This window comes from Leuresthes tenuis, unplaced genomic scaffold (assembly GCF_036924035.1).
Source record: "Leuresthes tenuis unplaced genomic scaffold, fLeuTen1.0.hap1 SCAF_12, whole genome shotgun sequence".
NCBI lineage: Eukaryota > Metazoa > Chordata > Actinopteri > Atheriniformes > Atherinopsidae > Leuresthes > Leuresthes tenuis.
Window position 1 is genome coordinate 27,195,713 of NW_027325366.1, and position 17,802 is coordinate 27,213,514.

At 38.5% G+C, this 17,802-nt stretch overlaps 1 protein-coding gene across 1 annotated transcript in view; it reads right to left on the reverse strand.

Moving 5' to 3' along the window:
• The window catches only part of lrp1bb (low density lipoprotein receptor-related protein 1Bb), a 259,749-nt gene extending 242,887 nt beyond the window's left edge, over positions 1–16,862 (reverse strand). The window contains exon 1 of the mRNA XM_072397335.1: positions 16,594–16,862. Coding sequence (XP_072253436.1) covers positions 16,594–16,684 — 91 coding nt within the window. The 5' untranslated portion in view covers positions 16,685–16,862. The remainder of the gene's footprint in view (positions 1–16,593) is intronic.
• Between the last annotated feature and the right edge of the window lie 940 nt (positions 16,863–17,802).

The window sequence follows — 17,802 nt, forward strand, 5'->3', positions numbered from 1 at the left end:
GACAGAATGTAACTGCTCTGCATTTGATTGAGCCAGTATCATGAGCCAAGACAAGAGACACTTGAAGAACAATCACCTGTTAATCAACACCATCATATTACTCAACTTCATCATTAGGCATGCCTTTTGGATTTAATGCTGAAGCTACACATTTAACATTTATTGATTTTGGTGTGCTTGTTATTCATCTTTTAAGAACCCGGGATTTGGGGTGTATAACAGTTTCCTTTGGTTTTGCAGCAAAAATAATGAGCTCTTAACCTTGCCATTTAAAGTGCCCTAAGATGACTTAAGAATATTTGGTGCTCTAGAAATAAAATTCAACTGAGAATTGAATTAGGATCTGTGGGTATGCATTGTGTTTGCTGAAAACCAACATAGTTCAGTTTTAGTCCTGCTTATCTTCAAACGACTGGCATGACATGTACATTAAATAAACTCCTACTCAAAGCTTTTCTCCCATGTTCAGGTCATCATATACATGTGTAAAAATACCAACAGGATGCTATAGTTTAATTTCTTTGATAGATACAAATTTTGAAAGATTTAGACATGTTTTTTCTCTGGATTTTGTATCTCCTCACATTAGCCCACACTGTCCTGCTGGTACTCTTGCTATCATAAAATAAAGAAAATCTGCAGGAAATTTAAAAAATCCTCATAACCACAAAGGGAAAATGTCCATATTTTGCCATGGTTTACGTGTTTAAATGTATACTCCTGACAATTTATTTTTAAGCTCCTGATCCTACTTTCATTGATCTCACTGGAGATAAAGTGATCGTCTGATCAGGGACGACATGGTGTCTCATCAGAATTGACAACGATACATCAAGCTCTGTTCAAAGAAAACACTGACAACATCAACAGTTTGTACGTCAATGTTGGCTTATTCAAACCGTTACTTCAGAGGCGGGCAGACAACCACGTTCCAACAGCAAAAACACCTATGGAGCAGAACAGCCCTCACACAATCTGTTGCTTTCAACAAGTTGTCTATGCATAATGCACATAAACATGAACGACACCTCAGCATGAAGACTTCCATCGCCTGACGGTGATAAAGCATTTGAGAGAATGTTGCACTCTCTCAATGCAGTGTTATATCCCTAAAATACCTTTCACAGCACAATTCTGCTTCAAGAGTCCACGGATTTAGATCCACTGGCTGCTATCAATTTCTTAAACAGAGATGAAAAGAAAAGCAGGAGAGAAAATATGGTGGGGCAGGCAAAGAGCACAACAGTAACAGCCCAACAGAGTGTGATGACATTTCACTTAATACAGTCTGCAGTATGAAAGCCACCAGAGCCTCAAGCTAAACCATCCAACATTGATGGAATTATACATAAGATGTCAAAGTTTAAATCATGTTTGATCACTCTACATGAAGGAATTAGAAGTGATTGAAAAGGACAACACTCAATTATTATTAACAATAATCACTGTGTGAGGTATTAAGGTTTCTGGCTGATATGACAGGATAGTCAACTGCTATGGTGATATGTACACCATAAGACAAGTTAATTGATTACTCTAAGCTTTACTATCATGTCAGAATTGGAGCACTGGGATTAGAGTGCCTTTTGATGCATGAGAATGGCAAATGGGAACAGATGTTTCCTCACACTAATCACTTTCTTCTGAAAAAGGAAAATAGGTCGCATGCCCCAACATCTCAGTTCCTGTTTGACAAAGCAGGAGTTCATTACATGTCATCATGACCACAGGTATTTACAGAATTCAGAACTCCATCAATTTATGATGACTGTGACAGAAAACTAATGTTTTTTCCAATAATTGAACACTAGTCTGCTGTGACCTTTACTTGATCATTTGCTTCCAATGAAAGGCCACCTCCTGATGCATGTGGTTCAATTTATGCCCCACTGAAGCATGGCGACACACAAACACACATTTATTTTCCATTGCACTGTATATTTTAATTTGGCTTCCCTTATGTCAGTGGCCCTCATTTTATAATATTTCAAACATGCGTACAAAGGCGTGTCCGCCAAGGTGAGGATGAAATAGCATGCTGAATCTTTCCACTATACAAGCATGCTAAGTCAGTCCTTGTTTCTGTCAAGATGGTACCTTGTGAATATCTGCTGAGATGAAAAGTCAAAGGCAAAGTCTTCTTTGCTGCACTTTCTTTAAACACCTGTGTTGGGTGTCTTAAATTGAAAGTATAAAATCAATCTTAGGTGTTAATGAGATGTGTGAAAGTCTGTGTTATCGTATGACAGAGTGTTAACTGGAGTGTTTCCCTGAGTTATTATAAATGCATGGTATTAAGAAGTCTGCCCATACCCAAATAATTTTTTTTTTTTTTAAATAGCAATGGAGAAATAAATAGATCCACATCAAATGACAAAATATTGATCACTGAATAATTGTATAAAAGTTTCTGTTAAAAATTAATGCGAGAAGTAAAGTTTGTATGACCTTTTAATCCATTTAAACACTTGTTGCCCTCTAAACATGGACATAAGTACGACCATTAAACTCGATTGGACCTCTGGTTGTGGGTCAACCGTGAGAAAGATGGTTTTTGCTGCAGGATAATAACTGGCTTCTCTTTTTTCTTTGACTGACCTGCTTCACCTGCTCACTGAGAGGACTGCAAGTCTTCTGTCAGTGCTGTCAAGAGTCGACCATTTTGCAAATAAGAGAAGGTCACTAATGACAGCCAGCACCTTTCGATTGCCAAGACAAGTTGTTCAGTCAGTAATAAGGGAACTTGTGTATTATGTGTACAGTTATATGTCACTGAAGAACTTGTGTTGTTCTGGCTGTGTTTTACATTCTCTATAGACCAAGATGTTGTTTTAACCAAATGTTCTGTGACTGAAGGAGGGAAAGCCTCTGCCAAAATGCCTGTGTTTGTTTTTGTATACGATACCTCAAAAGCAAAAGTTATATCACTGTAAAAACCCTGTTTCCATGGACAGCATGACTTTTTTGATTGTCTGTAATCCACTGAGAGCTTTAAAGTCCTTATTTCCCTCCACATTTATTTCATATATAAAAAAGAAAAAAAAACAAGCAATGATTTTAGTTGGTTTTAAACCTAAGTAAGCACATCATTTACTGAGCATCATTTTAGACTTCCATTCTTATTTCTGTTTGCAATCTGGATGACAGTCTTTTTGTTTAAGGCGACTTCTTCTTTTGTCCTCTTTTCAGTCAGCTAAAATGCAGTGGAAAATATTTGTTCCACTAGAGACGGCTTTTTTAAACATTTAGAAAATGTGTTCAGTTTTAGGTTGAAAGACAAACAACACTGATCTGTGTGTCTTACAATCAGTAGGCAAAATGTGTTCTACCCAAAGATGAAACACATTTAATGCATGATGCCATTATGTGTTATTCAGTTAGCTTCGTGGATTATTCCATTTTTCTTGCTGCAACATGTACTCAAATGAAAATCATTCAATGCTTGCAAATAGTTGGTGTAAAAATATTTGTTTTGGATCCATTTTCGAACATCTTCTAACTAACTAAATGTTTATCGTCTTTAAACATCTTTTTAATAGGAAATCCTCACCGGATTATAATACACAGCAAAGATAAACAAACCCATTGAGATACATTTAAATGCTTCAAGCACAGCTATGCCTTCATTTCTTAAAAGAGACAAATTATTTATTGCCAGTAAAATAAGTTACTCTCAAAAAAATGTCAGTAAAAAAAATGTTACTATCAAAAGTTTTTTATGCAAAACAACAGGATGTTCCAACATTACTGGAGAGACTGCTAACTATACATGCTAAAGGTTTGGTTTTGGTAAGCACCATCTCTGTTAGGGTTTAAAAATTAAGCTTTAGAGCAATTAGATGTCCAGTCATAACTGTTCTCCCATTTTATTGGCTTTGAATATCATTATCGGTCCATTTAAAGAGAATTATAAATTTAAAAAAAGTAAAAAAATTATCTCCCTCTGGAAATAATTTTCAAACAGTTTGTTGACCTCCTATTTATAACATGTTGTGTGTTTGTAAGGGGAGGTACAGCCATCATGAAACATAAGTATGTAAAAAGCATTTTCAAAAATTAATTACTATTACAGACAAGAAAAATTGTTGGAATTGAAATTCACTAGTTGAGATGAACAATACGACAGAGGCAATCATAGGAATGTATTTTCTCAGTAAAACATGTTACATTTGTGTAAGTCTAACTGGGGTTTTTGATTTCTCTGGGGTTTTGTCCTTAGAAAGGGCAGTTTTGGGGGCCCTTATCAAGTATTGAGCAGTAAGAGATACCTGTGACAGTCAACCTGTCCATCGTGCTTAATCTCTGGTCTCTGTTATGGAGCAGTTAGGCACATCAGTATAGCAAGAAGGTAGTGACTGCTCCCATCTCATTCCAGTCGAGACAAGGAATGTGGAAAAAAAGAAAACAAAGAAATGGCAGAGCACTGCTCTAATCGTATCAAAGACTCCTACAAACAAACATAGGTGAACTGTGATTGATGGGAGCACAGTTAATAGGACTCCAATCCAACAGTGCGAGATGGGAGGGTGCCAGGGACCAGATATCAATAGCACCTCGGAAGCATGTTAGAAAATCATACGGAATCAGACTGATGACAGCTGGTGGTGATGTATTTTCTAATCAAATTTTAACACAAAGTAAGTCAGTGATCGTGCTGCCACAGCAGTATGTTGCACAGCTGTTGAGTGAATTGTGTTCTTGCAGCAGGTGTAAGTGGGGGCAACAGTATGATTTTATCTTTGACTTTCCCAATGCATGCTCTATCCAATGAAAGTGCATTAAATTATTCATCTTTAGTTGCAATCTCACAAATATTTCAGGCCCAGAAAGCTCTTTTAGTTTACAGTCGGGCGTGGGCATACACTTAGGCAGTCTTTTCCAAATTGATATTGAAAGAATCAGACCACACCATCTTTTATTGCCACCCCAAGAATTGTAATAGATGCACATATGATGTACCCACTGACTGCTTTCCACACAGGCGTGAAAATGATACTAACAATTTCCCTTCCTATCCTCCATCTAACTGCACTGCAGCTTATAGTCATTTGCCAGGGAGAGCAGCCACACCACAGACAGGGCAGATTTTCATTGTGGGAAGGCTTAATTTGTGCACATACAATTTCACTCTGTGTGGTCATGTTTGTCCACATTAGCTGTTACAGTGTGCCATACAGAATGTAAATGCTGTTCACTGCCCTGCATATTTAAAGATAATTTAATGTTTATACTCATTATTCTACAGTTTTTTTAGGGCAATCGGTTGTGAGAGTGACTGGAAAACAGATTAGGCAGAATGCTGAATATTGTCAGTCCTCCAGTTGGTTATTTGGGTATTTCACATTAAATGTATAAAACCTAATCGATTGATATTAAGAAAATGTACAATTTAATTAAACAATTCAGTAGTTTACCATTTCTTGATTTACTTTTAAGAAGGACCCAGTGCAGGCATCACCAACTGGCCTTAGGTTTGTCAGCTGAATGAAGCTTGTTGGGGGAAGGATGAATCCCTCCCCTGTTCTGGTTTTCTGAGCCAAGTCTGCATGATGAGGCACTGAGCCCTCGGTCTGTGCCAGGTGGCAGCTGAGAGAGAGAGTCCCCAGCCAGGCTTCAGCAGCCCTCTCTCTGGTCCTCTGGCCACCACCATTGCCACTTGGGGGGCTCGACACCTCGACACCACCACTTCTGACCAATCTGTAGGTCAGACTTGCTGGCGTCGGCCGCTTTTTTTTCCCTTGCATGTGTGTGTGTTTTCTCTTGTAATCACAAAATAGTGCTACAACACAGTAAAGCATCCATCTTCAGGCTGTTCACCTAAATTAATTTCTGATGCGTCTGCTGTGGACACAAACAGGAAATGTTTTCTGCCCACACAAAGTGATGAATCAAATCTTAATACATACCAGCCCATAGAAGCTCATCCATCAACCAGAGGATCTACATATTGGCAATTTAATATTTGGAAGAGATTGTGCCAAGAAATACTCAAAAGAGAATTCTCAGACTGAGTGAAGTGCAAATGTAGACCCTCTTTCTACATTGTATGTCTCGGGACATAGTAAAAATCATCTAGCCCTTAACAGGTATTAAAATCAGGCAAATAAAACTTCAGACGTACAACAACACATGACGTATTACTCCATGGCATTATTTATTTCACGAAAACTGAGAATACACCATGATTCACAGAGAGCCATCTTTTGAAGCAATAACCGTTGTCTGTATGACGTTTTCAGTCTCTCACATTGTTGTGAAGAAATTTTGGCCATCTCTTCTTTACAGTGTTGCTTAGGTTCATTGGGGTTTCCTGGCATTTGTTCATGCTTAACTCTGTTATGGACATGCAACAGAATTTTAATTGAGGTTGACTTAGATTAGGTATACTTTTGATTCCTTTCCTTTTCCACTCAGCTGTAAATCTAGATCATTGTCCCGTTGCATGAACCAATATCAGCCAAACTTTAGCTAGCGGACAGATGGCCTCACATTTGACTCTAGAATACTTTGCTATTCAGAGGAGTTAATGGACAATTCAATGACTGCTAGTTGTGAAGGTTCTATGGCTGCATAACAAGCCCAAAATATCCCTTCACCATAATGATTGGTCGTGCCTGTCCAAATGCCACCGTTCCAGAAGTAAATTGGAGTGCTGGTTTGTTCAATTGCAACTTTACAAACCTGAGCTCTGCCGACATATTTCACCTGCAAACCTTTCAAACAAGTCATACTTGAGGTGAACTTGCAGGGATATCCACTTACGGGACAACAGTTTTTTCCACTTGTGAATAATCTTTCTCACTGGAGAATGATGGACTTAAAATAGTTTGGAAATGGCATCATAACCCTCATCAGACAGACATAATTATCCAGACCAGCAAACTGGCAAAATCTCGGTTTTGCTCATACTGTTGATCAATATATCATGTATCTTTGATTGGCAGAACCTGCTTTTTTTTTAACTGCTTCTGCATTTTGGCTTAGTTTTTTTTTTTTTTTTTTAAATAATACTGTTATATTTCATGTGTTAGTGTTTATCCGATGTTGTATTTGCCTCATTTTAAGACCATTTTAAGAATTAAATTTCTTTTACAGTACTGTACATGAATAAAATATATATCACCCTGTCAAGAGTAAGATTAGACTACAATATATCAGTGACTTTGGGTCTTTCTCATATTCAAACAGTGAATTAAACTACATATCCCTTAAAAAACACAAATTCTGTTAAAAAAAGGACTTCATTATCTCAGTAAATCAGGTAGATTTGTTGCATTACTACTGCTCATGTTTTAGTCGACTGCACAAAAGTTAAAGACGGGTGTAGTTTTAGTTGAATTGAATAAAAATGTTAAATATTGAGAATGAAATTAAGTACCACTATGCTAGTTGAAGCATGATGGGAAATATAAGAGAGCAGACCCTGGGCTTCAAATGTAACAATTTTTAACCTTGAGAGTGTGTTTGCTTGTGGTTTTACACACTACAAGGTGTAAAGAGTGAAGGAATAACAGGAGAAGAGAGCCTCTTGGAGGTGTATTTAAAATTGTGCGAGTGCATTTTTTCGAGAAGAGTGTGTGATTTATGAAACTGAATAGAAATAGAATTAGTCTTTATGGACTACTGAGTAAGAAGTGGGGGGTGAGGGATAACTGCAGCAAATTTTGCAATAATGGATATAATAAAAAGTGAGGATCAGAATACAGGAAACCTTTTTTTCTCCACCATTTTCTTACTATTTTATTTCTAAAACTTTCCTCACACTTGGGTCAATTGATTTGAACACCAGATATGAAGCATTGATGTGTAGAGTGCTTGTTCTTGCACATATTCTTCATTGAACATGGGTCTCAGGTTGAAAAAAAATAATTCAATACATAATTTTTCTTTTAGCAAACCTTGAAAATAGGTCAAACAGGCCCGGACAATGCATAAGGGTTAAATGAGCAAAGACAGCTTGAAGCTCCTGTGGGGCATCCTAGATGTAAGAGAGGGTTTGAGAGAAAAAGTATAAGCTACAGCATAAGGATACACATTGAATGTCTGTACATGCTGTGAACACAGCATTATGCACAGGTTATCTCCTCAGGGTGCTGCTTCCATCCAAACAGCTGCTCACCCTTTCAAACTGACAGCCAAACCAATAGCCTGAGATGAAGACTCTTTAACCCTTTGAGGTTTGCTTAGCTCAAGCCTCAAGCTTCACACTCGGCCTCACACCATCTTTAACTTTTACTATTAAGCTCGGACATGTTAAGATGAAGCCATGTTGTTTCATCTTCAAGATTACTTTGGGCTCATAGTCATGCTTATGCATGTGTTCAGGTTTGTCCCTTTCACTAATTAAATCACTCTATGTTTTATGATCTTGATGACCTTATGTTTCACCTAGTGATGACCTCATACTGAACATGACCTATAAGAGATAACATGTGATCCATTCTCATTTGCATATCGGGGAATCGGGCAACAGTTCTACTGTTTTCAATTAATTATTTATCAACTTTTCTTTTAAACCAGCAACCAAGCTCCTAGAGTCAACTCCACCAAGATGCTTTTTCTCTGAAGAAAAACATATTGATTTATTATTCAGATTCTGAATTATGTAACATCTCGGAAAAATCAAATTTGAAACTCCTTGCTTCACCCACATAATCAAGTCATCCCAGACTTAAACTGAAATAGATCATGTGGGTCAAAACTGTAGCCCCTCCTTCTATTGGTAATCAATGCTGCAAGTCAATTTAGAGCCACTGACTTTCACAACGTGAGCCAATCCATCACAGATTCAATTGTAACCCATTAAGACTGCTAGAGGTAATATCAAAATTGACACTATCAAAAATCTAACAGCTTCATTCGATAACTTTGTTCTGTAGCAGAGTCGAAAACATCATGCTGTACACCCCAACGAGGCATAGTTCACCCCTGCCCTGAGCTCAATAGCAGCAACACTCAGCTAACATCACCAGTAAGATGTGTCAGCTGTTTCAAAGTCTTTTCATAGCTCATAAAAGACTGAATGCCATTCTGCAAAATGCAGTCTGAGCACAAATGCATCAACAAACCCAAGAACCCCTGTCATGACTACAGTGACGTTTAAAGTGTTTCTGGGAAAAACACTGAAGTTAAGCTGCAGTGCTTAATCTGCTCCTGTGCAACCAGAAACAGACGCCCACAAAAAGTTACCAGCTGACAGGCTGCTCTGATTATTTGTCTTGTTTTTTAAGTTTGTCCTGGCATCAAAAGCAAAGTCAATGTTTAAAAAAAAAAAAAAAAAAGAAGCAAAGTCGGTGAAACGCAGCTGTGGTATAGCTCACTGACCATGAAAGTCAACAGCAACAAGTGACTACACATCATTGTACACGCAAGTGCTCATACAAGATGACACAATGTGCTGACTAGTACCTCATATCCTATTCAAACCACACTCCCTCTCACCCAGTCATCAACCTAGGGTCAACTCCAATCACCATGTGGTTTCTTCAATCACTGAGTGAAGACAGTGTAAACGGCTGAGTATGTGGGGAACTTTCCGTCCTAAGGATCACCTATTGCTGATGTGGACACTTTTACTGCCATTTCAGAACAGGATGCGGGAAGAAAAAGGAGCTACAGAGGAGACCTCACAGCTGGTGGGTGCATTTTCATTCCATGGTTTGAGAAAAAGGGTGTAAAACAGCTATGAAAACAGAATTCTTTCCAACATTTCAAGGTCAGCCTTTCAAATGTTTCACTGGTAGTCTGTACAAAACATTTCCCCTTTAAAAATGACAACCACATGTTCTCATGCTGTGGCTTTTTAATAAGTCTGGGTGCTGCTGTGAATAGGTAAGTCAATAAAAGGTGACGTGATTTCCAGCAGACATAAAGTCAAAGACAACACTTTAACATTCAAACATGAGTTTCTTCTTACTTCCATATATTACACTTACAGTACAGAAATAGCCTGAGGCAAAAGTTTGTACTTCGTTAATACAAAATAAAACCCCATTTTAACTAGTATAACAACTTTTAAAGGCATTCTGTATTCAAATACTAGTTGTACATGTTTAGAGGGTTTTCACACATTCTTAATGCAAATAGGCTTTACATATGTCAAATTCTTTGACGGTCTTCCATGAACTGCTCTTTGAAGACTAATGACAAGATTTTCAGTGATGTTTGGATAAGGGTACTGGCCAAACCTCCAGCTTGCACCTCTTGAAGTAGTGCTTCCTGGATTTTGAAACACATTTCTAAGATTGTTAACTTGATTTAGAGGCCACAATTCACCAACTTAAGCTTTTTGTGATAAACCAAGTCATGTATGCTCAGGAATTTAGAGGCATTTAATTGTAATTCTTCCTTCTACCGATGAAAACTTTCCCACAGTCCAGCCCTGAATAATGATCGATCTACCCCATGCTTACCAGTTTTTTAAAAGCCTTCATTTAATAATTTTTTGGCAAATTGTTTTCTTCAAGCATTCTTCTGCTATTTTACAAACTTTTAACAATGATTCATTCATTCTGTAGATGAAGTGAAACAGCGCATTGAAAAGCTATTCAGAAACACAAATTACTTCCAATAATTCAAGACAGAATTACATTTCATCAGTACAACATCTGAAAATGTACAGAAATATATGGATTACATGCTGAAAACCCTCGGATTTTCCATGTCCCGGTACAACCAGACCACATTGCTGCAAGTTAAGTGATCAAATGGTAAATGGACTTCATTTATGTAAAATGCTTTCACACGTCAAGCCACAATCACACACACTCATACAGCACTTCTTATCCTTAATAGTCTAACAGGTTATACAGAGCTCTCTTAAAGTAGTAGCACATTGATGAATGCATCCAAAAAAAAAAAAAAAGGAATTTAGTATCTTGATATGCTTTGTGAAACCAAAGGATCAAACCAATGAATCTTCCAATTGACAGACAACTGCTCTTCCTACTGACCTAAAGCCACCCAAAGACAAAAACACAAGAAATATTCAGGACTATGACAATAATGTAAGTTTAATCATCTTGAAGTTATGGCTATTCCTTTAATGACTGTTTAATATTTATGTCTGGTAAGTGTAGAATGAAGTGGGTGACATGGGGACTGTGAGACTGTGTGCCCACATCTAAAGGACCGGCTCCATCATGGCTTGATGGGCAGATGGGTTCTGAGTTGACTCAGCATGGGACTTCAACAAGACAAGTGGAGGAGGACTTTGTTTGTCTGTCATAGAATTATGATGGACAGCATTTGCAAGATGTCAACTCTTTTCACCAACATGGTCGTCATCTCTTTTTATATCTGTACAGATGCAAATTCATATGAATTGGGTGAGGTCAGCAGTCATGGCAGTCGCATGGCAGAGAAGCTATTTTTTGTCATTCTCTCATCCAAACTTGTGTTGAATCTTGAATTTTAGTAATGCTGCACAGGAGTAAAGGAGAGGAGTCTGAGGATTTATAAAGCTTTGACATTTGCGTGACTGGCCACTCCTAATAATGATTGTTGACATTTCATATCTCTACTTAAGATTAAAGGTTACCTGGGAAGCCAAATTTCTTCGGGTTCCCAAACTTTTGCACAGCGTGCCTAAGCGTTCATTGAAAATATATAAATTCTTTCTGAAAATTATGAAAAGAATAAGTCAGGTTTATTTCCCACTGGATTATGCTCTTCTTCTGACTATTCGCAGTAGCAGAAATTGTGACCGGGTTCCCAAATAATTGCATTTTTTTTTTAATTGTTTTTTTTAAGTGGTGCTTTAAGCTATATATAGAGCACAGATACTGGTTATATTAATAAGTGTGAAATATGCATCATAGTTCTTGTCCCACCCTATGTTATTTTTAGCATTTTATCCTCACCCTCCTGTCAGAGTCCATCCGCCCACCAGATGTCCTCAAACTTTCCTCCTAGCTCTAGTTGACTACCACACCCACCTGTTTCCAATTCCCCCATCAGCCCTACTGCATACATACCTGACATCCTGCCTTGGTTTTTTTGTCAGATAATCGTATGGCCTTTTTTTGGTTGCTTATGTTATTCAGCTCTTGTCATTGAACACCTGTTTTTGCTTCCTGTACCTGTCAACCTGCCTGCCAACCTTTAAGACTGAATTTTCCACATTAGCCTAATAAAAACACTGAGTTCCTCCACCCAGCCAGGTTTCTGTCTACACTTGGGTCTTCACTCCTCCTCTTGTTGTGTGAAATGTGGCAATTTATTCAATTTAGCTGAACAAGGAAAGTAAAGGTGCAGATTGTGTTGGAACATCACAGCTAATCACCCCTTCCATCTAAGTCTCAAATTTTTTAAGTAAAATCTGTAATAGTTAATCTGCCCATTTCAGGCCTGGAAAAATCTAATTAACTGATCACAAATTAATTATTGTGTCAGAGCAGATTCCTGCAAGATTTCTGAAATCCTTGTGTGGCTATGGAGGATGGTTGCTGCATCACAAATACAGTGAGATTGTTCCTTTTGTGATAAGGTGCCACTAAAAATCATGCTCTAAAGCAGTTTACTCCCAGTCTGAACTTGAGGAAGTTACAGAATCAACCAAAGGCAGTCTTTGTGCAGCTTAAATGTTTCCCTCTTTTCCTTCTCCTCTGAGCAAGCTTGCCATATACAATTTTCTCTGGCAGATGCCCCTCTGGCATCCTGACCACATGCCCTGACAATCTCATTTAAGCTTCTATGATCATGACACTTTTACTGGACAATTCTGCTGCATTCAACACGCAGAGTCAGGAACTCTGTCTTTTCAACTAAAGCCTCTAAAGACATCTCAAACAGTGCATGCAAAAACATGTTAGCATTCTCAAAAGGCCCTAGCCACATATGCACTGACCATGAAATTAAAAAAAAAACAGAAAAGATATACTGTATATAATCTGTATTCATATGTCATTTTTGTTGACCCATTGGATAAATACAGTAACACTGTAAGTCTGGCTTTATTTCAGGGTTTAATTCAGAGGATTTACAACAATCCTTCACTCTAAATGTTTAACATGACATATATATAGCCTGTGAGTAGAAGGTTTCAGAGAATTTTTAGCTTGCCTTACAAAACAGGAATCACACAAAAAAATAATAAATAAATAATTGATCAAGAACTAATCATGTGAACTGCAACACAACCATACATACACACAAGCGTCTTAGATATGAAATGTTTCACTGTGAGTCAGGAAGACCCAAATTTCACAATTTTTAATAACTGTAAAGCAAAGATAAGCCATGGAGGTACAAACATTAAAATTTTTGGGACAGAAGAAACTTTTACAAGAGCTTCACACTGCAGAACATGCCAAGTTCTGTTGAAGCAAACAACAAAAAGTGGCATAAATTAAAGCTAATAAGAGCAAACAGCCAGAAGCTTCCACAATCTTTCATGGGAATAAGCCATATGAGAAACATCATGGACCCTGACATTAGACAATCAGTTATTCTTTATATTCGAGGATGAAAGTGTTAGAAATTTGAGACAAAATCTAGGTCCAAAATATAAAACAGAGTGCAGTTACTTTTACAGCTTTATTACACCCTGGAAAGGTCACCGGTCCATCACAGGGCCACACAACCACACTCACTCCTAAGGACACACAGAAAGACCCCAGCTGGGAGTTGAACCTGGAACCCTCTTGCTGTGAGGCAACGGTGCTAACCACCCCACACCCCACCACACACCCCACCACAGCGTGTGGAACACAGTATGTTCACGAAGATTAATAACCATATAAATGTCATTATTTAGTGTGCTTCACATACACAGATGTCTCATGCTTATGTTAAACAGTTATAGTTTGTTCTGCAGTCTGAATTATGTTTTTAAAAAGCAGTCTAAAATCAAAAGTATATGGTCAGTATAACCCTGGTCTATATCAGTCCTAAAGCATGTTGAATTTGTGTATCGCTTTGTTGGCAGTTAGATAGTAAACATAGTGGTGTTCAGTGCTCATGGTGAACGTTTACAACTTCTTTATGGATTTATAAAATATGTTTTAATATGATAAAAACATATATACTTATTATTAATAACAATGAAATGCCTCCCCTCGATGATTAATAAACAAGGATAAAGTGCTTGCAATGACATCTAGAACTCACTCATAGTTACAGGAGTTGTTTTATTTCCATGCTGTACCAAACATTTAATTCCATTCAAGTTGGATTACAAGGTATATAGGGATATATATTATAATGCTGAAGTGGTTTCCTATAAACCTGAACAATATAAGCCATTAGAACCACAAGGAATCTCAGTTTCTATGATTAAGTTGGTACAATGGAAAATCTGGCTCTCCCTTTCCTTTTTTCCTCCGTCATTCTATTGACTGTTACACCAGAGTCCAACCATGACATCAGTACTATATTCATGATCATTGTTATCATTATGCAGCTTTGGCTTAGTTCGTGTGCGATATAGTACTGTAGGTTAATCCCAATATGTACATCTTTTTTTTTTAAAGACCATCTTTAAACTCAAGGCAGTCTTACCTGCATTAGTGTTTGGACCTGTCTGTGCCCTCTGCAATACTTTACAATACTTACACAATACAAATTTTAAAGACAGTATACATTACAAACAACCTTGAGCTCTTTGTGCTTTGTGATCCTTATCTGGCACTGAGGTTAATGCATGATATTACAGATATTTTGAATTTACAAATACAAAAAAGAAATAAAGCAATGGTGTGCCTGTATTTCTCATGCTTTTCATCATGTCAGAGCAGTAATTTGCTATCACAAAGGCTCAGCCAGGTCAGCCTGCTCAATGTTAGATGGACACAAGTGATAAGGTGGGAAACACATTGGGGAAGCGTTTAAAAGAGACAATGCCATTCAAGGAGAGAGCTCTGGAAATTATTCTAATTCATTCAGAGATAACCACTACTCACTACTTGGCATCCGATGCAAAAACGTGGCAACCACACAGCAAATTAATTTCAGACTAATTAGGCTAACAACCAGCGTTGGTGTTGAAAGAAGAAATGCTATTATCATTACAGTCCATTTAGACAAGGAGAGCTTCAATTTATTCTTCTTGCAAATGGAGCTGGACAGCAGACAGATTCATGCAGGTCTCAATTTTCTCCGATAAATCTGTGTGGATGTGAATATATCTGATCTTAACAGTTCTCAATTTAAAGGTTGTGTCACGCCAAATGAGACTTTACAGTTGTATCTAATTTTTCACTTTGAGTCAAACTACACCAATAAAACTAAGTGTCCCTTCCCTCCCTTCTATCCTGTGCAGAGAGGGGTACTCAAGCAAGTTGAGAGGTAAATCTAGCTTTTCCTTTCATGCACAGAGAAAAGCACACAATGTTTGTATTGCCTACTGTATTGCGAGTCCCTGGTTTTCAAACTGTGTTGCTGAAAGACTCTTGGTGACATTTGTGACAGCCTTCCAACAAGCAGAGCTGGCTTGACACTCACTGCTCTGTTGTAGAATGTAAAAGAAGGAGAGCTAGGCAGACTTTCACGAATCTACAGTTATCTTTAAATAATAATACATTTAAATGTGTTTTTAAAGAATGCTTTATGTAACTACAATACTTCTGCTGTGAAATAGGTGCACATGTATATGCATCGGTCATATTTCAGCATGTCTATACTCAAATGGGAGCCCTAAAGAGGTATAATGGAAAGGCTGATAACTACTTAAGCATAAATTCACATTTTATTATCACTAAGTAGCCCACTGATACTTCCTCCTTAACAGTTATAAATCATGAATCAGTGATACTTTTCAGTAGTTTAAATAGCTGCCTGTGAATGTGGCTGATAGCCCGCTCAGGGATACAAAAACCGAAAATGTGCTGGAACTCTATTCTGCATGCTGAGGTGAGTAGGGTTGGCATTTTTCACAATGATCCTCACATCCTTTCTGACTCCCAAAGAAATACAGCTGGTTGTAAAAAGCCTCTGAAGCAGCACGCACCATTTATTCACATAAGCTGTAATAATTTGACACAAATCAAACAATAAACAAGGTCCCCACATTACTGTAGGATCACACCGCGCGCTGCAGAGCAGACCGCGCATCTATCAAAGACGTCCTCATGCGATGTTACAACGATCTCACGGCTTGGATACAACCCACGACTCGGGAGGAGGCTAAACACTCGCCGGCACATGGATTTTCACCTGCTGCATTGTAGGATAACGATGCAGAGCACCTGCAGTCACAGATATCGAGTCTGTCCTGGCTCTTCGTCAGTGTTCCTGAAAATGCACAAACGCAGGAGCTGTGCCAAATGCACATGCAGCGCGTTATTGCACAGGTGGCATCGTTATAAGCCGTTAACCATGAAGGACGCATTACAATTAATTGTTTTGTCATTCTGAATTTCAAACATAAAAGACATGTAGACTTTCAGGGAGGCATGACACACTGGACAACCAGGAATGACGAGCATTTTTTTCCCTTGAACTCTATAATTCAAAAACGGATGCTTATGGAAATCGTTCGCATCCAGCAACTGCACAACATTTGGCGCCCGTAACAATATCAGACCGCACTCAAAGCAACCGGCGGTGCCAAGTTTTATTGGACTGCGCATTCCCGGCGGCTCGGTTCCTCCTTACCTTTCTCCTCGTCCGACACCTTCGAAGGCTCGGCGCACGGAAATAATCCCGAGAAAAGGGCTAGAAAGGCGAGTAGGAAAAACTCCGACATGTTTCCGGAGAGCGGGCTATAAGTAGCCACGGTGCTTCTCCTGGTCCTGGTCCGGGTCCAGTCTCCCCCTCCACCACCGCCCGGTTGTAGAGCGCCGTTATTCGGTGATGTCCAGCGAAACCAGTGCGCAGAACAGTGCAGCTCTCCCCCCGACTCCCTGACACATGCACACCGCCGCTCTTCACAGCGAACAGACGCACGGGAGACGACAGAAGAGATGAGATGAGAGTCAGAGACAGGGGGACGGGGGGGAGGCGGGGTGGGAGCGCAGGGGATGAATAAGGAGTACGTTTCCTGCCTTTTCTCAATGATTAAATGCAGTCAAGGTGACGTAGCTCGTATAAAAGTAATCAGACTGCTTAGCCATAGAGTCAGTGAAGTTAGTGTCATTCTGAAGTGCAGGGCTTCAAAAAGGGTTCCGAAATAAAGCAAGTCACAGAATGTTGAGAAGTCTCTGTTTTTACCACCGTCTCCTGTACAGTCGTATACAGTAACCTGTCCTTAATATGTAATTCCGCAACTGAAACTCACTGGAACACTAACCACCCACTGCAGTCACTTACATTACAGATTAAGAAAAAAGTCGGGCACCAACTTACTTTTTTAGAAATGTTGTGATTCATTATGATGGTATTATGCTTTAATATTATGACTAATGCACCTAAAGTGAACGAGGTTACACTTCGACCACTGAGTGGCTCGCAAAATGTTAAAATATTGAATAACAGTCACCATTCTTCATGTCATTATCTTCTGTTCCACAGCACGATTTTTCCTTCTAATTTAGGGGAAAAAAATAAACTCAAGAATAAATCAGCCTGAAAGCATTTTGACTTTTAGCATTACCTCCATTTAGCCACACTTTTCTAACTCTTTTGTTCTGCTCAATTCTGGTACCCTGTGCGGTTTTCACCAAGAAAATGTCATGTCAAGCTTTCAAGTCGTTCAAAGAATATTTCTTTGGTAAGTACAAATACTTACCGAAGACTTGCTACTTACCAACAACATATTTCTTATTTATGCTTCCGAAAGTTAGAACCACCCTAAGAGAATACCGAAACATAAGGGGGCTCTGAAAGAAGCTTGTGATATTTTCAAAAAACAAAATCACCTTTTAA